This window comes from Meles meles, chromosome 7, assembly GCF_922984935.1.
Source record: "Meles meles chromosome 7, mMelMel3.1 paternal haplotype, whole genome shotgun sequence".
Lineage (NCBI taxonomy): Eukaryota > Metazoa > Chordata > Mammalia > Carnivora > Mustelidae > Meles > Meles meles.
Genome location: NC_060072.1, coordinates 4,813,298 through 4,838,543, shown reverse-complemented (window position 1 = coordinate 4,838,543; position 25,246 = coordinate 4,813,298). Strand labels below are relative to the sequence as shown.

The 25,246-nt window shown below is 58.9% G+C and overlaps 1 protein-coding gene across 5 annotated transcripts in view; it reads right to left on the bottom strand.

The window, feature by feature from the left end:
* The window catches only part of SHISAL1 (shisa like 1), a 73,109-nt gene that overhangs the window by 21,195 nt on the left and 26,668 nt on the right, over nucleotides 1–25,246 (bottom strand). For 4 of the 5 annotated variants that reach the window (XM_046013654.1, XM_046013653.1, XM_046013656.1 and 1 more), the window contains exons 2-4: nucleotides 24,250–24,345; nucleotides 20,740–20,953; nucleotides 10,490–10,807 (exon numbers count right to left, since the gene is read on the bottom strand). In XM_046013654.1, the coding sequence (XP_045869610.1) occupies nucleotides 10,490–10,807; nucleotides 20,740–20,953; nucleotides 24,250–24,316 (599 nt within the window). In that variant the 5' untranslated portion in view covers nucleotides 24,317–24,345. Of the gene's footprint in view, nucleotides 1–4,621; nucleotides 4,746–10,489; nucleotides 10,808–20,739; nucleotides 20,954–24,249; nucleotides 24,346–25,246 lie in introns of those variants that run through there. The other variant, XM_046013657.1, reaches the window with a different exon arrangement.

The window sequence follows — 25,246 nt, the reverse complement described above, 5'->3', positions numbered from 1 at the left end:
CAGGCCTCATGTGCTTCGGGGGATCCTCGGGCTCCTGCCCCAAGGGCGGGACCAGACCAGCATGGTCATGTCCAGCATGAGGCCACGTGCTTGGTGAGCGCCACTACACTGCTTCCCACTCAAAAAATGTGGGCTTTGGAGTCAGCTGGGCTTGGGTGTGAATCCCATCTGACTCCGCTGCTGTGCAGCTCAGGACAAGTTGCTAACTCTCTCTGAGCCTCACTTCCTCCTGCATTCATGGACCTCAGGTGCCAAGCTGCTGTATGGTTGGGGACATGCCATGATCCTGCTTGTGGCTGCTGCTCAGCTCAACAGATCCTCGGGAAGTGGGAGGTACTGTAACTAACAACAATAATGAGATTCATTCACTGATCTGAGGCTTAATGAATGCCTACTGCGTGCTGGGCGCTGGACAGATTAGGACGCATTCATTAAACACTTAGCATGGAGCACTAACTAATGGGGATTGGGGGTATGGCCGAGCACAAGACAGACCAATCCCAACTCTCTTGGGGTCTCCTTACAGCAGAGGAGACAGACGCCAGATAAGAAAACCAACACAGCAAAAGGCCATGAGCACGAGGAGAAGATGAGAGAGGATGAGGGGGGTACAGAGGGGTAGCAGTGGTGGGGGGCTATGCTAATTTGTAGATCTTGGCCAGGGAAGGCCTCTCTGATCAGGTAACATCTTGGCACGTGCCTGGTGGAAGGGAGGGACCGAATGGAGCAGGAATCTGGAAAGGGAGAGTTTCAGGCGGAGGGAGTGGCAGGTGCAAAAGCCCTGAGGTGAGAGTGAGCTTGGCAAGATCCAGGAATGGCAGGGAGGCCAGTGTGGTTGGAGCCAATGGGGGAGATGAGGACAGAGGGACTGGGGAAGGGTATCAGATCAGATGTTGGCCACTGAAAGGATTTTGGATTTATCTTCTAGAGAGGGGGAGACATCCATGGGCTTTGATTTACATATTAAAAGGATTGCTCTGCTGCTGTGGGGGACAAAGAAAGGAAGCAGGAGGAGATTCAGAAGGTACCACCTTGGTCCAGGAAAGAGGGCGGACCAGATGGTTGGTTTTGGTAGATGGATACTGAGGGCGGATTCGGGGTCCGTTTTCCTGGTGTCCCTGATCAGACAGATGTGTGAAGCAGCAAAGAATCGGGATTTTGTCCTGAGGAGATGGCGGGAGGGCAGGGGACCCTGGGTGTGACAGTTTGCGATCTGAACACCTGAAGGGGGCGCCTGTGAACACTCAGGGTTTGCGTAGCTGAGTCTGGAGTCGGGGTGAGGTAGGGGAGTGGGGACACTGCAGCGGAGACAGACCCGGAAGCCGGGTGCAGAGGGACAAGTCTGGAGCTGGTATGCCAGTGGAGTTCCCATGGGTGGGTAGAGATGGAGAGCGAGGGCTCAAGGAAGGAGACCTGGGCCCTCTGGTATCTAAGGCTGTGTTGATGAGGAGGGAGCAGTGAAGGGGACCAGTGAGGGGCTGGGAACCACGGGGATGGTATGAGGACCTGGACCTCCCCATGGCTCCCCACTTCTCATTGGCCTTTCCCATCCTCTGGGATTTAGCTTGAGCAGCACTGTGCCTAGATGTCCATATTTCCACCTCCAGAAAACTCCTACTGATCCACTGAAACCCTTTCTGGGTATTGGCTGCTCCCTGGCCAGCTAGTGCTCGGACCCACAGGGCTGTGGACCCTGGGACAGCTGACTGCTGTCCTCAGCATCGCAGAAAGCCTGCCACACGCTGCCGTGATGCCAGGAGGGGCAGGAGCAACACTGGCTGAGCGGTTTCTGCCGGCCACGGTCTTCTGCGTCTGCTCTTGCTGAGCCAGACAGCGCTGATGCCAGCAACCGGCTTCCAGGGGATGAGGGGGACGCTAGGTCACCGGCTGAGGTACGCCAGGAATCAAAAAATGGGGGAGCAAGAGATGAGCCCAGGTCTGTCTGCCTCTAACAGGTATTGCGTCTAAATGCTCTGTTTCCTGCCCGTTTAAAAAAACCAAAAATCTTTGTAGCAGGTGGGGTCGTTCCCTTGAGACGGGCGCTGCTGGAGGGAGGCAGCGCCCCATCGCCGTCCGGACTCGCCCGGGTGGGATGCTCGACGCCCGCATCTGGAAACCCGGGGCCCAGCATGAGACGGAGCAAAGCTCCGAGAGGTGGAAAGAGACCCACTGTGGGGGAGGGGGGCAGGGAGTCAGAAGCCCCCGGTGGCCTGAGTCAGGGAAGTGGGTCACCGACTTATGGCCCATCATTTCCCGACGGACAATTAAGGCAGCTATTAAAACCGTGTTACGAAGACTTCTCAATACTGCGGGGAGCTCGCTGAGACAGAATGTTGAATTAAAAACCCAAGACACACAACCCGATGTACAGATGTGACAGCTGGAAGGTGGGGGGAGCTGCAGGGCACGTGGGCGGCACAGGGGTGGCGAGAGGGCATTGGTATCTGCGCACCCCCGGCGTTGTCCCGCGAGCGCGGGCACTTTGATGACAGAAAATGAGGCATAAAAGGGAAGGACAGCGTGACCATTCCCGGGAGGAGGAAGTAGCCGAGCGGGAGAACAACAACGAGGGCTGGCCATGGGGACCCCTGTGCTCGGGCTCAGGGCTGCTGGGATCCTCGTCACCCTCTCCTGATGACCCCTGAGCTTCTGGGGGCCCGGAGGGGGTGAGAGGTTGCAGGTTCTGCCCGGGTCCCACCGCTCAGGAGGGTAGACAGGGAATTCGAGCTCCGGGTTGCCTGTGGTGTTGCCCCCCCAAACTGCTTCCCTCAGCCCCTCCCGGCTGCTCCAATAGCATGGCTTACTCGTTGTCACGAGGGAGAAAACCCACCGGCATAGACCCTGGTCACAGGATGTGGTCTGGTCCTTTCTTCTGGACTCTGGGGCCCAGTCTGTCCTAAGCACCCTGACTGATCCCTTCCGGTTGATCTGGGGATCTCTGTCTGGGTCTGCCGTGGTCCTCGGGGCAGGGACAGAGCGGAACTAGAGAAGGTTGTGAGACCCAGAAGTCTTTCAGGGGGCCTTTCGGGCCTCTTGTGGAGTATTATCCGCAAGATAGCTCTCATCAGAAAAAAAAAAAAAAGAGGCTCTCACCAGAAAAAAGGAATCTGATTATTCCAGTAGAGAAAAGAACCTCGAGATGATCTCTGTTTCAGGGCAGCTGTTCCCCGCGGAGACCCCCAGGTCCTGACTTACCCAGGCCTTTGCACCTGCTCTGCCTTCCACCAGCGACACCCTGTTCCCCCGCTTATTATTTTTTTTGGTCCAATTATTACTCGTCCTTGAAGATCATTCCAGCTCTCACCTCCTCCTGGAAGCTCTCCCTGATGCCCCATCTGGGCAGTGTACCGTCTGGGCTCCCTCCTATCACAGCTGATAGCTCATTGCCACTGTCTGCCCTGAGTCAGCCAGGCTAAATGTCCAGGTGCCCGGCTCAGTGCCTGGCCCAGGATGGGTGTGGGAAGATCGGCTCCTGTCCCTGCTCCTCTCCGGACTGGAATTGGACCCCACACCCCGTCTTCCTCCCGGCGCCTGAACCTTCCCCCTGCCCCGGGGCCTGTTCTGGCTGGTACCTGCACAGAGAGCCAGCTCCTGCCCAAGGCTTCCTGGGGCATCTGCAGCCCTCGAGCTCTGTCTCCTGCCTCCTGCCTGCCTTGTCCTGTCTGGCTCCCTGGCCGAGGGGACGAGGCTGCAGATGTGGCCCTGACAGCCGAGTGGCCCTCTAGGCCGGCCAGAGCAGACTGCCCGTGCTCAGACGCTGCGCCGGTCATTAACCAGCTGGGCGACCCCAGACCAGGTACCTAACCTCTCTGTGCTTCGCGTTCCTCACCTGCAAAATGGGGACACATCAAATAAGAGCTTGAGAGCTGGGGACGAGGCAGCGAGCCAAGCAGATGAAACCCTCATTCTTACACCTGAGTGGGGGTGGGCCAGGAACGGAGCTCGCCCTATTTGAGTGCTCTGTGAGACACCTGTTTGCCTGCGATTTTAAATTTGTCCCCCTAGCACCAAACCCAAGCATTTGTCCTTGGCCCAAGCTTCCCCGGGGTCAGGAAGGACGGACTGACTGGTTGGTGGTGGAGGGTTGAGGACGTGGTTCCCAAAAAGAAATCAATGTTCCCTGCAGCCCTACTGTGTGCTCAGCTCTGGGCGAGGTCCCCTCCTTCACCTGCTGTCACCATTGTCCTGGAGAAGTGCTGCGACTCAGAGAGGGCCAGCAACTTCTCTGAGGACACACAGCCGATGAGGCCTCTGGTCCTGAGCCTGTCACCCCACCCTCCCTCTCCTCCCGGATCGTGGAGCGGCGCTACTCAGCACACACCTTCCTGCGTTTTCTCCAAAGCCGTGTGCACGTTTAGACACAGGTGGTGCAGATGTGGGAGGCAGTTAGGGCCCCGGCCGGCAAAGACAGGGCTTCTGGGGGACAGGCCCAGGGTTTCCTAGTCCAGCTGAGAGCCCCAGGGTTTAAACCACCCACTCGCAGACTTCCTGGTCTTCTGAATTCCAGTCACCGACGCCTCCTTGGTATTTGATATGATGCCAAGGAAAGAAGATACTTGGTCTCCCTTTTTGTCTTCCAGCTTTCTGGGATTTCTTGCTGTTGGCTGGTGGCCTCCTGCAGAAACCACATATCAAGGATCTGGCCGCAGAGCCGGGAAGAAAGCGATGCCCGAGCTTTATCGGGAGGAAGGTTCCGGGGTCAGGTGAACTCCGGGGACCCACGGTGGGGGGCCTATGAATGAGTTCTGTAAAGAGCCAGAGGGTGTTCTGGGTTAGGGAGGAAGGAGGTGAGAGCGGCTGCTGCTGCTGTGGGGGCTTTGCTGGCAGGCGGAGGCCTGTGGCCCGAGAGGGGCCCCGCACATCGCAGCCCAGAGTCTCGTTCTGCCTGAGACCACATGACATCTGCAAGCCTCTTGCAATTTCCAGGGTCACCGTGGTCTTGACTTGTGCTGTTTCCTCATCCGAAGTAGTTTTTCCATTTTGTTCCATCCTGGTGAACTCCCCCTCACTCCCCGGGACCTGCCTTCACTTTGCCTCTTCCTCCTCCAGGAAGCCCACCCTGACTCCTCCTTCCCCTGCAGTTGACCGTGGCCTCACCCAGCTTCTCTGACACTTTGTGTAAACGCAGTGGTCCTCTGGCCTGCCCCACCAACCCGGAGCCTCCCCTCTACCACTAAAGGCACCTCCGGGGCAGGTCAGAGCCTGATGTGATTTGGTCCTGCCTGACACCTCCCTTCCCCCCCATGATATGCCAAACCCTGTGCACACCCGAGCCCCGCCCTGCCCTGGCCCAGCTTTCGGTGCTGCTCCTCTCCTGCCTGGGGCCAGGGTAGTCAGGGTCCCCCACAGACTCCTGAGATAGCGTCCCAGGCTCCCGGGGCTCCTTCCTTCAATCTGGGCCCTGGAGTCTCATGGTGCGGAACCCCCAGGCCCCCCAGCAAGCTCTCTCCCTACTCCTCGAGGGGCGGACCCCAGACTTCCAGCCTCAGTGTCCCCCAGGCCCAGCCCGATCGTGCACACCAGAACCGGTACATTGGACAAGAAGCCAGGGCACTGAATGCCCACTGAAGTTTGAAACACCAACAGCAAGCTTCCCAGGCCGAGACAGGAAGCTTCCCCAGAGCGTGGAAAGACTGAGAGGCTGTGGGGACTGGGCAGCCTCCTCCGGTCACTGCCCCAACCCACACCCCCCTGACCGGGCCTCAGGCCTCGAGGCCTGACCAGAACCTGTGACCTCAGGGAAGGTTTTGCAGGATGAATAGGAGTGTTCCCCGGGGAGGTGTGAATTGGCAAGGGCCAGAGGGGGGCCAGGCCAGCAGGGGAAGAACTGAGGCGGGGACGAGGCGGGAAGAGGCTCGCACATGGGCAGCGGCCTGTGGCCATCGGCTCAGGGTCCTGCTGGGTCCTGGGAGACCTGGGAGTGGGGAGATCTAGCTCCAGCCCACGGACTTACTGTGTAGCCTCGGCAAGTCACTTCTCCTCCCCGGGCCTGTGTTTGTCCGTCTGTAAAAGGGGATGATAACCTCACTGAGCCCAGTTCTCACTGCAGGAGCGGAAACAGTCCTGGCAGGCGGCGTCTATGTGGTGCCTCCCGCCCTGTCTCCCGGCACCGCTGGCCCCGGCCAGGTCAGAGGGAGGCGAGCAGCAGCCTGCGGCTTCGGGGAGAGCAGTGGAGTGGGGAGGGCCTCAGGGGCCAGGCTAGGGACTGAGGCCTTGCGGGGGCAGGGGGTGGAGGGGAGTGGGAGGGAGGCTAGGGCCCCAGGTGGGCATTTGGTGTTCATGACGGCAGCTACGGGGTCAGGCTGCTTTTGTCCCCATTTTACAGGTGAGAAGATCAAGGCTCGAGGGGCTGAGCTGGGACTCGAGGCAGGTGGGTGTGTGCGCGCGTGCTGCTGCTGGTCCCCCTGGACCTGCCGCCGCAGCCAGGAGGGCACCTGTCCGGGACAGCAAGGACGGCAGCAGCACAACTCAGAGGTTGTCCTGGCGGCCGCAGGCTGACAGCGCGAGGTTGCGGCTAGCAGGCTGAGGCCACGAGGAGCCCTGGGTGGTGCTGAGCGGTGCCCTGGCCCTCACTCTTCTTCCTTTTAGGCCACCAGAGCCCTGAGTGGGCAGTGGCACAAGGAAGCAGGCCTGAGGGCTGGTGTGAGGGGACGCGGTGACCGGAGGCGCTCCCGCTCAGCCAAGTAGCACGAGCCGTGCCCCACTCTGCGCCCTGAGCACCAGACACAGCTCCCTGCAGTGGCCGGGCTGGGGTTCTGGCGGAGGGAGGGCGTGGCCTAGCATCAGTGATGGGATTCGTCCCCCCGCGGGAGGTGCCGGCGAGGACACACCTGGAGGGGGCCCTGGGCTGGTGGCTAGAAGGCAGCATTTCTGGAGGGGCTGGGCGGGGTGGGTCTGGGGCCCCAGAGCGGGCTGGGTGGGCGTGCGCCTCCTCCCTGAAGCCTCCAGAATTGCTTTCCCTGGGGTCACTGGGGGGCTGCTTCAGTCCTACACGCCGGCCCGGGTTCTGACAGGAGGCTGCCCACCCCGCCATGGGCGAGCCTGCGGCAGAGAGGACACGGGCTCCAGGCTGCCCTGGGGTGGGGCCCCGCCTCCGTCTCCCCTTTGCTGGGTCACCCGGGCAGGCCAGTGACCTCCTCCGAGCCCCCCAGTTCCCACATCGGAATATGGGGCACAACATCCTTACCCCACGGGGCGGGTGGGAGATGACCCAGCAGCATGTAGCCAGCCTGTGCGCGGCGCCGGGTGACCGCCGCGCGCATTTCCCCGTCAATCCTGGGGGGCAGGACCCCACCACGTTTACCTGCCCACCTGAGAAATGACCACGAGGATGACCGACATGGGGCCAGGCGGCGGGCCAAGCCTCTCCCTATTCTCCAAGAATCTCCCCTGGAATTCTCAAGATGGTCATGACCCTTGGTATCTCATGGGGAAACCGAGGCACGGGTGGTAGAATGACTTGCCCGAGGTCGCAGAGCCGACCACCTGTACAGGGGGCTCTTGGACCCAGGGGGTCAACTCCAGTCCCAAACGGATGTGCTGCTCACGCTTACGCTCATGCCAGCCGTGCCAATGATACCTAAACGACCTGTCTGCAGCCGCATCACATGGGGCTGGGGGTCCAGTCACATCACAGAACAGGACAGGCAGCCTGGCTGGACTCGGACGGCTGCTCATGGTCTTAGATGGGCAGGGGCAGGAAGGGCCAGAGTGGGCCACCAACCAGGGAGCTATGAACCAAGAGGCAAGGTGGCAAGTGTCCCCAGGGAGGTCACCTCAGGCTGTGGGTGAGGAAAGGGAGAAGCAGGGCCACTGGGCGGGGGGTGGGGAGGGCAGGAGAGAGAGCTGAGTGGTGGGGGTGCCTGGCTGGAAGGGGGCACAGGACCGCTGGTGGGGCAGCTGGTGGGGTCCGTGTCCTAGGGGGACACTGTCTGGATGACTCTGGGTGACAGTTTGGACATGAAGCAGCCCAGACTCTTGTTCTGGGGGAAGCACTGAGCACAGCCTGCCCCTGCCCCAGCCACAGCCCCGTGCCACCTGCTGACACCCCGCCGGCCATACTCAGCCCACGGCGGGTCACAGCCCTGGCTCTCTGCCCAGGACACCTGCTTGGATGCGCCCTGGCCGTGCCCCACCCCCCATACCACTGGCACCACCCCTAGGCCGCGTCACAGCCTCCTGTCCTCCCACGAAGGTTCACTCACGTCTTGTGTATTGCCTGTCCCCACTACCCAGCACCCGGCACAGGGCCAGCAAGGGGTGGGGGCCGGTGGGGAAACGAGCCCCGGGCACAGTGCGAAGGAAGACTCAGAGACGGCAAACGGCAAACGCGGGGCCAAGGGGCACAGCGAGTGGTCGGCAGATGTTGCTGGAACCATGGCCTCCCACCAGGAAGCCAGCAGGTGACGGGCTCGCCAAGGTCACCCCTTCCCAAATGGTAGGTACAGTGGAAAGCCCAAGCAGGAAGCCCCTCGCCCAAGGTCACACTGGGGGTCGAGAGCAGTCAGGAGCAGGAAGTCACCAAGCGAACCCGTATCCTGCGTCACGTCCTTGCAGGCTTCGGACGATCTGTTCCACGAACGCTCATACGGTTATGGGAGTCCCATCCCGAGTCCACAATATGGGAACCTGAGGGGGACGCAAAGGGCCTCTGAGCTCCGAAATTAAAAGCCTCCCACTTAAACAGCAGGGCTCGGGGACCGCGAGTTCGGGCTCTGGTTTGGACATGAGGCACAAGCCCAGCGGCTGGGAAGGCCCGTTGCTCAGGGAGGCACGAGGTGTTCCAGACGGGGAGGGGGGAGAGAGAAAACCATCGTGCACGTGGGAGACTTCCAGCTCTCAAACTGGGATTTGGCCTCATGGAACAACGTTTTCCGCGGGTTCTCAGACTCCGGTATCTCAGGTGCTACCCCTAGAGTTTCCCGGTCAGGGGGCTCTGGAGGAGACCCGGGAATTTATTTCGATGAATGCCCCAGGTGTGTCTGTCGCCGGAGACCCACGTTTCAGAAAGCCCCACTGCCAGAACCGGGTCTGTTTCATGCTCCGCAGCTTTGCGTGGGTTTGCGTCTCCCCTTCCTGTGCCTCCAGGTTCTCTGCCCATCCCCTTGACATCACCAGGAGCCCCGCGCAGGGGAAGGACCCAGGGGACCGGCTCCGTGGGCATTTGTCAAGCTGAGCTGAGCAGGGCTGTGTTTTTGTCTTCTGCATGATAGATGGGGCAATTACTTGATCAATAAGCTGATTTAAGTGTATCCTATGAATTATGTAAGTCATTCATTATTGAAAAGGTCGCTACCCGCTAGCTACTGAATGGTCATTAACTAGCTTGGTTGCATCTCCAGCGAGGAGGCACCCATCCTTAACCGGGCACCTACTAGGGGCCAGACAGTTCATTTAACCCTTCGAGGACCCCGGCGGGGGACCGTGCCTCCTCTCCGCTGCCTCCTGAGGATGGGAGGGTCAGCAGGGCTGAAGTAACTCGCCTGCACACAGAGCTGGGAAACGGCAGAGCAGGGATGCAAACCCAGGTCGGGTTTCCTGCAAAGGTCACAGACTCAGCAGTAATCCTGAGCTGAAAACTTGTGCACCTGCCGGCAGGTGGGCTCTGAGATGGCTCTCGCAGGCTGGGCTCAGTCTTGGGATGCTCCAGGATGATGAGCCCCATGTTCCATGTGCCCACGGCTACAGCTCAGCCTCCACAGAGTGTCTGAACCCCACACCTGACCTCTTGTCTGGGGCATGTGCCTTCTGCCAGGCTCCTGTCTTTTGTGGGGGCCTCCCTCACAGCGGGCTCCTGCTCCAAAATGTACAGCCCCCCTCTCTCTGTCCAACTCTGCACTGCCCGGGGAGGGTCGGTCCTCCCTTACCTCCCACTGGCCTGGGACTGGGCAGAAATGAGAGTCACAGCAGGGAAAGTCGGGTTTGAACACACAGCCAGGCTGCCAGGCTAACTCCCTCATCTCCCATCTCCCCGGCCACCTCTCTTCCCTTTCCCTGAGCCATCACGAAGCAGCTGCCTGCATTGCCTCCCATGGTGTTAAGAGACCCCATCCATGTGAACACAAGGAACCAACCCAGTAATATGCTTACTTCCTAACCCCATGCTGAAAAGCTTATCTCCCAGCCTCCAAAACCCATTTGCTTCATTTGACCATGAAAACATGGAAAGCCATCCGATTTCCCTTTTTGCCTTGGCCTCCAGGAAACTCACAATTCCATTAACGGCTCAGTGGCCATCACTCCTGCACCAGTCTCTAAGTGCAATAACCTGGCAGGCCGGGTTCCCAAGCTCCATTTCCGCCTCGCGTTTGACTCTCGCCCGGGCGCACGTTATCCCGGGCAACTTCAAATCCTCTTGTCAAATGAGATAAGCAAACAATCAGGTCATCAAGGAGCCAAACACAGCGGCAATAACATCCCAATATTTTCCAAGCTTGGCAAAGACAAGTGATCCACCACGGCGGCCAGGGCCTTGACCGCAACCACTCACCAGGCAGACGAACTCTGGAAGGTCATCAGTGGCGGGCTGTGAGCCTCTCCCTGAAGCGCGTGCACGGCCTGGGGGGCTTGCGGCAGCAGGCCTGGGGGAGGCTGGGGCTGCGGGGCGGGCTGCCCTGGCCGGGGGGGCCGGGCAGGATTGCCCCACCGCCGGGGGTCCTGTTTCATCCATCGTCCGTGGATGCCCCACCGTGCCAGGTAAACCTTGCAAATGTCGTAGTTCATTGCCGAGTAATACAAAAGATCCAGGACCAGCAGCATCAGCACGAAAAAGCCGTAGATCCACACCCCCAGCAAGGCGGTGTAATTGCTGGGGGAGAAGAGAGACAGATGCTGAGGGGAAGAGGACAGTGGCTTCCACTGATAAAGTTTACCTATGGGGCTACTTTGGGGTCCCAGAGAGGAGGAGTCGCAACCCCCGCCCCTGGGGGACAGGGAGTCTGGGCTTTCCCTCTTCAAACTCACCCTCCACCTGCCTGATGGCCCCCTCCTGCCTGATGGCCTCCTCCGAGATCCTTGGACTCTACTCCCCGGCACCCTTTCCGCCCCGGAGCATCTCCTCCAGGATCCTAGTGTGGGCAGGAATCCCAGTGGGCCCCTCTCTGTTAGGGCTCTGGAAGGACCTTCACCCTCCTGTCTCTCCCAACATGGGAGCTGCTCCGGGACCTGCCAGATGGCTCCTGCAGGGGCCCTCACCTGCCTGCCCCCCGGGTCCCTGCTTACGCTGTTCCCCCCTCCTGGGATGCTCTCCTCCGTCCTCACTGTCTCCTTTGCCCCTCGTCTCCCCGCAGCTCCTCCCGACCTTACCGGACCCAGGGCAAAGGCAGGACGTCTTTTGTCCTAGGACAAAGCCACCCAACCTCCTGAACCATCAACCTCTGGCCCCCAGCATCCGCTCAGGGCCATCTCACACTGCCACGTGCCACGGGAACTCAGCTGGTGCCCCCTTCCCCCGGAGCAGCCTCCCCTTCAGCCCTCTTGTCCGTTCTCAGAAGTCCAGGAAGCAGAGGTGGGCTCGGCCTCCCTCCCCACACCCCACAGGGCAGCCACGGGTCCTGGCTGTTCCTCCAGCCCCTGCCTCCCCTGTCCCCTCCCCCTGCTCGCCCCTGGCGTGTTTGCGGCTCTCAGGGTCCCCTGACATGGTTTCTCTTGATCACTCTCCCAGTGTGGCCCGCTGAAGACTGCTCTAGCCCTCCAGAAGTGGAAGTGAGGGTGAGCTGTAGGCTGCTGGGGCTCACGGCTCCTTAGTGAAGCCTGGCTCCCTGTCCCTGCACAGAGGAGTGTGGCCCGCTCGCTTGGACACCGGGCCTTTGAACAGGCTGTGCCTATTACCTGGGCAGCTTTTTCCATTTTTCCTGCCTCCTGCCTGACTCCCACCTGCCCCTCTCGGACACTGCTTCCCCCAGGAAGGCTTCCCAACACGCTGCCCCTCCAATGCGGGCTGGGCCGGGCCCATCCTCCAGGCCAAAGTCCAGAGTGCCTGTCATACCGAGCTCCCACCTCCCGGGACCGGGCTGTCTGGGTCCATCCGTCCCCTTCCCAGGCCAGGGTCTGAGTGTCCCCTGGGTGCCCAGGGAGGCCTGGGTGCCCAGGGAGGGCTGGCCAGGGCAGCTGGGGCTTCTGTGCCCCGACCAGCACTCACCAGGGACTGTGGCTGTTCAAAGGGACTGATTTATTAATCGCTCAGATGCAGTCTCCGTCTGCGCCCTGCGGCGGTATCTGCTCAGGTGGCTAGTGCTGGTGGGGGCAGAGAGGAGGCGCACTGCGGACAGGGAGAGCCAGTGTCTGGCCTCACTGGTCCTGCTCACTGGACTCCCCCCCAGCTCCTGTCCAGACAGGGCCCCTCGGTGTCCTGGGTTCCTCACGGCGGATCCCTCTAGACCCTGAGGCTAGAGAGCACAGGCCCGGAGCCAGGGGGCCTGGTCCAGGTGCCTCCAGGCCCAGCTTTGCTGTGTGGCCTGGGAGAACCCCTATGTGTCTCTGGGCCTATAGGAGGTGACTGAGGCCCAGCTTCAGCCTCAGCAGGGAGACAGGGGCCACTGCCCTCTGACTCCCAGGCCCGGGGGTCACTTTTGCTCACATGCCTTCTTTGCCTGGAACACCATCCGTCTCCTTACTTAGCCAAATCCGCCCCGCTCCGAAGACTTGGCTTGGTGCTTGGAGGCCCCTCCAGTGGGCCGTCTCTGGGTATCCAAGCACTGGGCACGGAGTGGGCACTTGTAAGTGCTCGGGGCTCAGTATCTGCTTGAGAAGCGAGACGCAATTCTGTATCTAGGCCACCCCCTTTCCCTGGTGGGGTCCCCCCTCCAGCCGCCACCTTCATGCAGCCTGCCGCAGTCTCAGGGGCTTGTTCACGCTAAGGTGTGAATGACTACCAGCCACGCCCCAAGATGCCTTTCTTCCAGGGGACACTGGCTTTGCCCGGCTACCTCTGGGAGGGTAATTTCCGTCAGGGACAGAGGCTGGCAGCCGGCCAGGCTTGCAGAGGCAGGGGTCCTGGGGTGGACGCCCACGTGGCTTGAAGAGGCGGCCTGACTCCAGTCTCCGCCCTCCTGCTTCCTCCAGCACCCTCTTTCCCAGGTCCCTGGAGCCCCCACGGCACGGCTGCCAGCAACAGGCCTCTTCCTGGTGGTTCCCATGGCAGCAGCCTCGGGGCTGAGGGAGGGGAGCAGGAGGGGGGAGGCAGAGCAGCGGTGTGCAGATGCTATCCAAAGAGAGGGAGACTGTGACGCCAGTCGGGGGTGGTGGCTGGGCCGCAGCTGGGCCTGGAGCCAGCAGGACTGAGAGATGATCGGAGTAAGGAAAGTGGCAGGCAGCGCGCGCCCCGTACAGTAGCCCACTTGACATCCAGAGCAAACAAAGAAGGCCCTGTCCCTGCCGACACCACCAGTCCCGCTTGATAGATGGGAAACTGAGGCTCGGAGGAATTAAGAGACTCATCTAAGATCTCATACCCATTCGGTGAAGAGCCGGGATTTGAACTCAGAAGCCTCGTTCCAGAGCTCACCTTCTTAACCACTGTGCCACGCTGTCCTGGACGGCTGCACCCAGCCTCTCGGGACAGATGAGTTACCTCCGGACCTTGGTCAATGTGGCTCCTCTGCCTGGAACTCATTCCCTACTATCTGGGCACCGACGTCTAGCTCAGCTCTCACCTCCTCCAGGAAGCCTTCCTGGATGTCCTCTGTTAGATCCAGCTCCTCCTTCGAGGTCCCAAAGTCACTGGATTTCCCAGAGCACACGGTGTTGTCTCCGCTGCTTTGTAGGACTGTTGGCTCCCGGAGCCAGAGCTCCCTGAGGCTAGGGCCAAGGTCCCATTTATCTTGGTGCTGCGCCCAGCACTCAGCACAGGGCGGCTGCTGACCTTACCGAAACTGACACCCATAGCGGCCTCGGTAGAATTAGCTTCTTCACTAGATTTTACCTCCTCTCTACGCATTCCTAATAGCTAATAACCCTCCTAGCAATGAGAACACGCGGCACCCGGTGTTTCTCCGTCCTGCAGCAATACCGGGAGGGAGCGAACAGACCAGCCTGCCCCGAGCTCAGATGAGGAAACGAGGTCCAGAGAGGCCAAGTCACTGGCCGGGTGGGAAGGGGCCGCCCTGGGGTTCGGGCCCAGATCACCTAACCACAGAGTGTGTTGAATCTTGGGAAAACCCCAAGGTCACGTCTGGATGTCCAGGGAGAGATTTTGCACTGTTAAGCAGCGTGCCCACTTGTCCTGGGTCACCCCGTCCCGGGACCTGAGGACCGGAGGGCGGATTCCAATCCCTGCCCCCCAGATCATCCCACGTCTCAGCACGTCCCTGGCTTTGCGTGCGTGCGTGGGCACTGCTCGGCCTGCGGGCCTCTGCCGCCGGCCGCTCCGACTGGCTTTCAAGGGGATGCAGGGTGGTGGGCTGCTCTCTCTGCCCTCCCTGCTCGGAGAAAGGAGGGGTGCGCCTGCAGAAGACGCTGAGGGGAGCCCACACAGGAGGTGCAGCTGGCCGGAGAGCCCAGGCTACCGACACCATGCCCGGGCAGCTCTCCTGTCTTTCTTGGCCTGTCCTCCCCATCGCTGGCCGGCTGGAAGGATTCCGGGTGTTTTAATTTAATTTTAAAAATGTGATCTGGAAATTAATTCCATCCAGATGCAGGGGTCTCTGTTGCGTGTAAGCGTATATTTTGTAAAGGGCAGAAGATAAAACGGACGCTGTTTTATGGGGCAAGATGTGAAGCCAGCCAAAGCCACAGACAGCAAATGTTTGGTGTGTTTTGGGACATTTATGGATTCGAATTCTTTCTGTGTCTCCCAAGCGATAGATGAAAACCTCTGCTGGAGGAATCTTCCAGAATACCTACTGGTACAGGACCAGGTACACCACCGGGAGGGGGCGCCGTGGCCAGGAGGAAGTCCCCGCCACCGCTAGTGGCCCTCGAGGTGGACGGAGGAGGTGAGCCGCTGAAGCCATCAGGCCAGAGGGGAACAGGGCTGCAGGGCTCGGGGCCAGGCCAGTGCTGGCTGGGAGGTGGCCACGGCCCCTGGCCGACCTCACCTATGCTATCTGGGCCCTGAGCCCGCTCACAGGGTAGCCTGTGGGTCAGTGTAACAAGCTGGTGACCCTGGTGGTGACATTCTGGGCCCGAGACATCAGGACTGTGTGAATTTAAAGCCCAGCTCGGTGCCTTTCTCTCCCCTGAGCTTTACCATCCTCATCTGCAAAACAGAGGTAATACTCACCCTCCTTGACGGTGTCATTGATGGGGCTTGATGAGACAAGCATGGGGTGGGGGGCCGAGGGGGGAAGGACGCGTTGAATGCCGACTCCTGAGAGCCAGGGGCACAGGAATGCTCAGTGGATCCGGGCCCAGAGAGGCCAGACCACCTGCCTAAGGTCACACAGCAGGATCGAGGCTGCCGCAGGTGGAGGAGGAGCACAGGCTCGGGGCCAGTGAAGCGGGGCGCACGACTAACAAGACAGTTGCCATCCCTCCCTGCGTCAGCCCGGGCGCCTCTCCCCTCCCAGCCGGTAATAGCCTTGGCCGAACCATGAGCTTTGGCCACGGAGTGTGACAAGAAGTACCGTGGCTGCTTCTGAGCAGAAATCAAGGGCCGCCTCATGGTTTCACCTGTGTTCTCTACCCTCTGCCGCGGGACACCCCAGCCCCGGATGGGATGTGCTTCGCGGGCCTCGGTCACAGAAGGCTCCACGCACAGAGCCACAGGTGACTCAGAAGGACACAGCATGGGAGCCCAAAATCAGCCTTCAGGTCTGGAGCGGTGGGGACTGGCACACTTGTCCCCAGCCCGTGTGTGTGTGTGATGTCAGGCAACTCCTCACCCTCTCTGAGCCTCAGCCCTGGTGTACGGGGGCCGGGGGACCTTCTCCGCGGATCACACCTCCACATGGATCAAAGGAGCTGGTGAGGCCCCTCACGCTACAACAAGGGCTCACACATGTTCATTTGTCTCCCTCCCCGTGGTCTGGCTCAGATTAGGAAACATCGTGATTCTAGAACCTCTTCCGTCTTCAGAAGGCTGCCAGTGTGTATGCAGGCTTTGGGCCTAACAGGGCTTGACGGGGACGAACAACGGACAAGAACATCCAGAAGCTTCTGACCACACTCGGGGGCTCTATTCAGAACCAGAAGCCTCCGGACGGGGCTATAGAGCCTGCAGGACAGGGCCCGGAGCTCTCGGTGCTCAGGCACTGGGGAAAGGAAAGCTTTTGGGGGGCAGAGTTTTAACGAGCAGCCAAGGGAAGAACGAGAATGCATCCACTCCATCCTTGAGGATGCTTCTGCCTTCCTAGAACTTCTCCCACTCTCCGCCTCTGGCTGCCCACCTGCTGGCGAAGGAACACCCACTCACCGCACAAGACTCCGCCCCGTGCCACCTTGGTCCCCAGGGAGAGCCGACCGGGGCCCTGCTGGTTCCGGGCTCTGGGTCTGGGTCCACCTGGCAAGGGACAGTGTGCAGCACCCTCTCCCGAACACCCAGGGCCTTGGCCCGCATGGCAGGACGTGGCACCTTGCCGTGGCAGTGGGCCTGGCAAGGCTGCTTCCTTCGCTCTGCCTGCCTTTCTGCCAGGCAGCGAGAACCAAAACAAACCATTCTGTTCCTCCAGAAAAACACAAATAAAGAAGTCATCAGAAGCTCCTTTTCCCTGTCACCAGCTCTGCCCCTCACTGATTCCCGGGCTGGGTGGGTGAGGTGGGCGGGCGTCAGGCGCCCTGGCCACCCGTGGACCCCGCCCATCTTCAGGAAGCCCAGGAAGGGTCCTGGTGGCCCTGGGCCCCCTAGGCGGGCAGGACACGCACGGGTCCCCGGCCCCTCCCTCTCCCCACGCGTCTCCTTGCACTTCACGCTCAGGCTGCAGGGAACCCCGCCTGGAAATGCTCATTCCTCTGGACCACATGGCTCCCCGCGCCTAAACAAGTTCTGGATGCAGGGGAATCCGGCACCAGGCCTCCCTGCAGGAAACGCAGAGACAACAGGTGTGGTACAGCCTGGGTGCGGAGCGGAGCCCAAGTATTCTGCGTTAGGCGCAGCCCCTCTCTGGGCCTCCGTCCACATCTGTGGGAAGGGAGGGGGTGGGGCGGCTCGGTGGGGAATCGCGAGAAGGAATCCCTCCAGAGCAGCGACTCCCAATGGGGCGATCCTGACCCCACACTTGGCAACATCAGGAGACGCGGCTGGTTGTCACTGGAGGGGAGGGGCTGCCCCCCATGGCTCATGGGTGGTAACAAGGGAGGCTGCCACAGCCAGCGCATGGGGTAGCCCTCCCCCAACCCCGAGAACGATCCAGACCCCCGTGTCAGTGGTGCCGTGGTGGGGATCCCCACTCCAGGGATCTGCCTCCATTGGTGGAGGCCCCAGATTTATTAAAGCAGCCTCCAGACACAGCTGGGCTCCTGCGACGGGCTGCCTCGATCCAGCGACTCACACAAGCTCCCCGTGCCTCACCTTCCCTGCGTGCGATGTGGGCTCAGGTTGGGCCACCAAGTGCCCTCCGGGACACGGCAAGGACGGAGCCGAGCACCGAGCCGGCCCCGTGCCGCACACTCTGTAAGCGCTTTCTGAGGTTAAAGAATCTGAACTAAGCTCACTTTCTTCAATAGCTCCATTCCTCCCCAGGGGAATGGCTTTATTGTATGGCTGAACTCTTCCTCACAGCAACCAGGCCCCGCGGTGCTGAAATGATGGGAGTCTTCTGTGTGAGATCCTGTGGAAATGTGCAGATTATAGAAACATGTGGGCTTCAAAATGAGGATCCCAGACACCAGTCGCCGGAGCCCTGGAGAAGTCGGCTCGCCTTGCCAAGCCTCTGTCTTTCGTCTGGCTTTCGGCCGGCAACGACAGCATTCTGGGGTCCTGACCCCAGGGCTGGCACCAATTTCCAGCCTCAGGGAGTCCGTCTGTGGTCTTATAAAAGCCTCGGGTCAGATTCCGGGCCTGATTCCAGCCTCTGTGATGGACAGGGCTTGCTGAACGACTTCACACACAGAATTATTCTAAGGCCTGAGCAGATGGCAAGATATTCAGGGGAAGCACCCATGCATTTGAGGAAGGAAGGCTGGGGATCGGCCTTGGTGGGGGGAGGGAGATTTGGATGATAGTCAAGGAGTCTGCATCTCCTGCCTGACCAAGAGGAAGGGAGATTTCCCCCGAGCGAGCACGGCACAGTGGTGAAGCATTCCAGCCCTGACATTGGCAGACGGATGGGGGTCCAGACCTCCCAGTGGTACCACCACTCCCTTCCACGGTCACTCAACAAACCCTCCTTCCAAGTGGACTTTTCCTCACCATGAAAAAAATAGAGCCACCCAAGAATCAGCCTTGGGCTTACTGGGGAAATACCTGAGTTCTATCAGGAAGAAGAGACGAATGCTTGAGAATTCCCAAGAGGGTTCTAGAGGTACTAGCCAACATGACTGGACAAGAAAAAGGAATGAGGCACAAAAACTGGAAAGCAGGTAAAATTACCATGGTTTGCCAATAGCATAATGGGAAATTTAAGAGATTATCAACTGAAAAAGTATAACAAAGATGAAAATTTCAGTACGGTGGCTGGGTATAAAACTCACGTGTAGAAACTGTTAGGTTTTGTCGTTCAAATGAGAGTGGGTTAGACGATGCAGTGGGAGAAAAGACCCTATTTATAACAGCAACGTGTGAAGAAATAAGTATGAACGGTGCGGAAGACATGCATACAAAATTCATGAAATTAATCCTGAAACGCTATGAAAGAAAATTTGAATAATTGGAAAGACAAACAGAGTTTCCTCAACTTACGACGCAGCTATGTCCCAGTAAGCCAACTGTAAGCTGAGAATATTGTAAGGACTTACTACACTCAACCCACCAAATGTCACAGCGTAGCCCGGCTCACCTTAAATGTGCTCAGATCACCCACAATAGCCTACCGCGGGGGCAAAGTCATCTACCACAAAGCCTATTTGATTATCAAGTGTGGACCATGCCGCATCATTTACTGAATACTGTACTGAAAGTGAAAACCGGAATGGTTGTCTGGGGACAGAATGCTTGCCAGTGTGTCAGATGTCAAGCCTCATGATTGCTTGGTTGATGAGGAGCTTCAGCTCACAGCCCCCGTTGAGCATTATGAACGAGGGCTGTACTGTATTCTGCCAGCCTGGGATGAGATCAAAATTCAGTATGGATTCTACTGAGTGCATGCCCCTTTCGTACTATCGTAAAGTTGGAAAGTCATAAGTCGAAGCCTCATAAATCAGGGATTGTCTGTACTGTGTTCTTGGATTCAGTATCGTGAAAAGTCCATTCTCTTTGAATTAATCTATGAACTTAATGTAATCTCAGTAAAAAATACTAAGTGTATTCTTGGAGTAGCGAGACTACACAAGCTGCTTCTAAAGTTCATATAACAAAAGAGCCGGGGAGATAGATTAAGAAGGCATTAAAACATATCAAAAGCCATAGGAGTTAATCCAGTGGGATACCAGTGTATGGGAAGACCAATGAAAGCCATGAAAACGTATCACGATCTATCCAGATCGCCAAATCTAGTATATTATAGTATATAAGTTTGCAGTTTACTTCAGTGGGGGAAAGAGGGACGATTCATTGAATGGTATTGGGACAACTGGCTACCCATTTGGAAAAAACAATGATAGAGTTGGATTCCTACCTCAAAACTTTCATCCAAATAAACTCCTAACAGATCAAAGATTTGAAGGCGAAAAATTAACACATTAAAAAAAAAGGTAAAGGAGGGGCATCTGGGTGGCTCAGTGGGTTAAAGCCTCTGCCTTCGGCTCAGATCATGATCTCAGGGTCCTGGGATCGAGCCCCGCATCCGGCTCTCTGCTCAGCAGGGAGCCTGCTTCCTCCTCTCTCTCTGCCTGCTTCTCTGCCTACTTGTGATCTCGGTCTGTCGAATAAATAAATAAAATCTTTAAAAAAAAAAAAAAAGGTAAAGGAAAACATGAGGAGGATTTTTCATGACCTCTGAATAGGGAAAACCTTTCTCAATCTGATACAAAACCCAGAAGATATAAAAGAAAAGAAATGGATCTAATTTGGTTATATAACAACTAAAAATTAAGCATGAGATAAAAGTACCACACATTTAAAGACACACTGAGAAAAGATTTTGCAACTCATTGGATTTCTTTCATATATAAAGAGTCCCTGTGAATAAATAAGAAAAAAGCCAACAATTCCATGGGAAAATGGCAAAGGACATAAACAGCTAGCTCACGGTAAAAGCAATACAAGTGACTCCAAAGATGTGGAAAGTGGCTTAGTTTCTTTCACTCATGATAAGAGAAATGCATGCTGTTTCGATCATGCACGGCTTTCCTTAGCATATCCCCACTGCTTTTCTGCAGGGTAAATTTGGTCCCTCCTGTTTTGATCACCTTAAGGAAAGAGGCTGTGTGGGATTCATCTCTGAGTCAGAACCACCAATCGAATAAATAACGAAGGAAGGAACATAGGTTCCTGGCCCCTGCACCTGCCGTGCCTCCAAGCCTACTATCCCACATCCTTGACTTCACTCACCTTCTGCAGCAGCCCCAGGAGGTGGGTACTGTGCCCGTTTCTCAGAAGAGAAGGCTAACATCAGAGGACAGACAGCCTGGAAAACCTGTCACCTGAAGATTTTTCCAGAATCCTTCCAGGCCCACCTGTCCTTTTCCAGTTACCTGACAGCCGCCCCAGGGGATGGGGTGATGGAGCGGACCCCGCCACGACAGAGGCCCCAGCCCGGTACTCACTTGTGCGCGTAGCCCTCGGAGCCGGCCGTGAGGTTCGCCTGCATCACCGCCTGAAACTCTGTCTCGTTGCAGCAGTACTTGAAAACCGTGTTGTTATGGTGACAGCAGAGAATGAAGGTTTTGTTGTCCGAGAGCCGGGGGCAGTGGAAGCCAAAGTGATAGCGGCCTTTGTGGTCCGTATAGGGCTCACAGACCCGGAAATGCGCCGACAAGACTGGAAAACAGAGTCCCCAGGCTCAGTGGGGGGCTCCCCCAAACCCACTGCCCCGGGAGTCCACGAGTGCTGGGACGAGGAGCCTGGTCCACCTGCCCCAGGGTGCTGCTAGCCTCTTCCCTCCCCAGGAAGGCTTTGTGGGCCAGTGTGTAGTCCAGGAAGCTGGCTCTGCGCTGCTGTCCCACCCCAGACCTCCCTCGATGCCAGCCCTGCTTACATTGGGTCCCCCGGACGCACGGCTGCATCTTAGGCCTCCAGGGATCCCCTCCAGCAGCTCTGCACTTAGCAGGCACTTGACTAGGACACAATATTAACTGAGCATCTACTGTGCTCGTCACACGCTACTTCCCATTTAACCCACTTGGCCAGCCTAGCCGGCAGTTCTGGGATCCCACTGTACAGATGGAAAAACTGAGGCTCTGTGAGCTGTCTGAGCGGGTAAGAGGTGGTAGAGGGACTCCAACTCAAGCCTGCCTGGGTCTGAAGTCAAGCCCTCTCCGCTCCTGTCACCAGCTTCAATTTCCACTGCTACCGAGTGGACTGGGGACGGGCCCGACCACAAGCCCAGGACGCCTGGCTGGAGAGCAGCCAGGGTACAGGAACCGGATCCCCCTCTCAAAGGAAGCAGCAACTCCTTGGTTCCAGGGCTTCTCCTACACTAGTGCTCTAGCCCCAGAGGTCCCCAGGGGCTGGCCTTGGCTATCCCCAACTCACGGCCACGGAGCTGCCCTGGCTTGGGGCCCTCCCTCCCAGGGCTCGAGGAGGGAGCCCACTATTCAGCCACAGAGACTGCTGCAAACCCAGGACAGTATTTACCAGGCGTGCGGATGGTGATAAATAGGAGGCAGAGCCTAAGCAAATATAACAATGGAAAAAACCTGGAGCCCGCGGTCTCCGGCTTAATTAGTATCTTCATAAAAGGGATCGCTGTATCTAATTTGTATCGCTGAAAAGGGGCTTCGTTGGCTGAATACATTTCTCTAACCACAAAGGCTCTGGTTTTGCAAAAGCTCCTCCGCTGGCTCGTTGGAAGCTCTGTCTCCTCGGAGAGGTAATCAGACAGCAGCCCTCACGGCTCCCTGTGCGCCCGGGGCTGCTGGAGGGGAGTCCCAGCTGGGCTGCACTGGCCGGTGGGCGGATGGGCCTCACGAGCTGGAGTGCTGAGCCTGGCTTGGGTAGTCTCATGAAATCCTGTGCCCAAAGTACAGCACCCTCGTTCGTGGGGATAGACGTGGCCAATTTGGGAAGAGGGTCTCAGAGTTTCAGGGGTCAGGGGAGTCCTGCAGGCCCCCATGCTTGGCCTTGACCTTGGGAAATAGAAGATCCTTCTGCAGGGAGATGGGTCATTAAAGACGCCCTATCCTCAGTGGGGCATAACCCATCTCCCTTAATCTCATGTACTCCCATTGTACAGAAGAGATAACTGAGGCTCAGAGCAGTGGTCACACAGTGTGGACCTGACCTGCCTCAACTGATCTTCCGGGGACGGGCACCAATGCGGCTTCATAGGCCTCTCGGCAGACCTTCCGAATGAGCCACGCTGACCTGGGAGGCAAGCCCCGCAGGGGAGGTGGACAGGCTGGGGTTTGGGACCTGCCGGCCCAGAGGAAGGACGCACAGGGGCGCTGGATGTGAGCATTAGAGGCAGGAAGCCCGGTGTGTGTTGGGACAGGTGAGGACGCCCTGCTGTGGGTCGGCTGGATGTGTCCGCCACAGGCAAGCGGCTAGTCAGAGAGACCGGCTCAGGCCCTGGGGCTGGAGGGGGAGGACAGGACTGGAGGCAGGAACCCGGGAGGGAAGCGACGGGGCAGGGAGGTGGCCTTTGAGCTGGGCATCAGGGAAGCCCACTGTGCAGGGCTGGGCTGGGAGGGAGGCTGAGTAAGGCAGGGGACAGAAGTCCCACCGAGGGTCAGGCAGTGGAGGCCACCGCCACTCCCGAGGGAGAATGAGCTGAAGTCGCCCAGAGCTAGGAGCTGGGACAGCGGGGTCCGAATCCTGGAGCCCGCGGGTCACCTGCGCCATCACGACCTCTCCTGGCCTCCTTCCCCCGACAGAGGGGAGACCCCTGGCAGCCCGGATGGCTGGGGCTCCGAGGAGAGTTTTGTAAACAGCAAAGCTTCGGCCTCGCTTTGAGCAGGGAGGGGTGCGTGAATGAGTGGGTAACACAGGGCCGCACCTGCTGGCTTCGGGGCTCAGTGTGGTTCTCGGCCTGCGGCGCCCGGGGCCCCGAGGGCCGACGGATGCTGTTAGGAGGCCAGTACTTATGAACCAGGAGAACCGGTCCAAGTGGAGAGAGGACACCAAGGAGAGAGCCTCTCACTTGGATTCCAAGGGATGAACACAGTGTGGCAACATCTAACAGGTGACCGTGTGGCCTTGGGCAGCTCACAGTCCTCCTTTGAGCCCTGTTTCCTCATTTGTAAAAGGGGTGAGGACCGTCTCCTCTCTTCCAGGAGGCCGGGAGGACCAGATGCACTCATGCACGGAAACGGAGTCAGGGAGGAGTTTGGTAAACAGCGGCCCCCAGACCCTTGGCCTGGCTTTGGCTGTGGGATCCTGGAGCCGGCCGTCCCCAGGGCCCTTCGCGGCCTCCCTCAGAGTCAGGCCCTCAACAAAAGGGCAAGAGGGCACGAGGAGGTCCTGTGCACAGATGCATGAGCAGAGACACAGAGAGACAGAGACAGAGGGACACACAGAACAGGTGCCTTGCTCAGGTGTTCAGACAGCCAGCGCTGGTGCTGGGAGGTAGGGCGGGCTTCTCCAGGCGCCCACTTTCGTTTGGAACCGTGGAAGGACTTGCCTTATGTCCACCTTTGTAAACAAGAGTGTGAGAGCCCGCCTGCGGTCTCAGGGGGATCCCAGGAGGTGGTCGGGTGCTGGCAGGCGGATTGGAACCGCAGCCCCTGCATGAGCTCTGGTGCCTTCTGCTAGCAGGCGCGGCTCTAAGACTCAGTTTCCTCATCCTTAAAGGGGATGACCGTGACGCTCTGGACCTGACTTTTAGGCATAGGTGGAGAATTTGTGCAAAGGCTTCTCGCAGGTCTGGCAGCCACCATGAACCCCCCCGAGTCAGGGACGACACTCAGCGCGGCTCCCGCAGCATGCACGTGGGGCACGGCACACAGCAGGTTCTCCCCGAACAGCACCACATATTAACTCCTCACCAGCGGGAATGCCAGGGTCTAGGGGCACCCCCCCCCGCCGGTACCCAGAATCCCAACTGGGCTTGTGCTGACCCCGGGAAGGGAGCCCACCCCCATGCCCCCGCTCCCCGCCCAGCCAGGCACCCATTCTACCTGCAGAAATCAGCAACGAGAGGACGGTGAGCACGTTCAAGGACTGCTGGCCACAACTGGTCATCATTTGGCTGGCATCGATCCGTCGGGAGCTGCCTGTTTAACGAGATCCGGCAGAGGCTGGGTGTGGGCTGCCTTGCCTGCGGGCGCAGACACGGGCTTTGCTGCCCACAGCGGGGGACGGGCAGGGAAGCGCGTTTGCTGGGAGCCGGGGCTGGGCCTCGGATGACGGAAACGCTGCCATCCAGTTTCCTTTCTGGAATGAATGACCCCCCCCCACCAGTCAACTCTCACCTCCTTTGCTTTTCATGGCAAGATGAGACTTAATCAAAGGAGGACCGATGGCTCAGGTGATGGAAACTACAACGGGTGGGCTGAGGCCAGTGGGCCGGTGTCCCGAGGGCAGGGGGCCAGAGCGCCTGCTGCGCGCAGGGACCCGGGGTGGGGTGACTGGATCGGAGCTCGCGCACCTCCGGGGAGACCTGCCGGACCCCCATGTCTCCTTGCTGTGCCACTCACAGTGACTTCCATCAACCCCTCCACACTCCGCACGGAGCCGGGCACCTTCCATGCATTACGAACACGGCAGTGGACTAAACAGATGGCAGGCAGCACCAAGCGGAGTGTGTCCCTGCCCAGCTCGCGCTCCAGGGAGCAGGGCTGACGGCGCGCAGACAAGCAGATGAATATTTAAGACACTACGAGGCTCCTGGGGATGCGCCCGGAAGAACTGAAAGCAGGGCACAGACAGATGCTGCGCACCCGTGTTCACAGCAGCGCGAGGCACAGCGGCAAGAGGCGGAAACAGCCCTGGTGTCCGCGGACGGGTACATGCGGGAGCAAAAGGGGCCGATGTGCACAGCGGAATAGGATACAGCCTCAAAAGGGAAAGGGGTGCCGATACGTGCCACGACACGGACGCCCCCCGAGGACATGGTGTTGGGTGACGTGAGCCTGACACGAAAGGACAAACCCTGTAGGACTCCACGCCCATGAG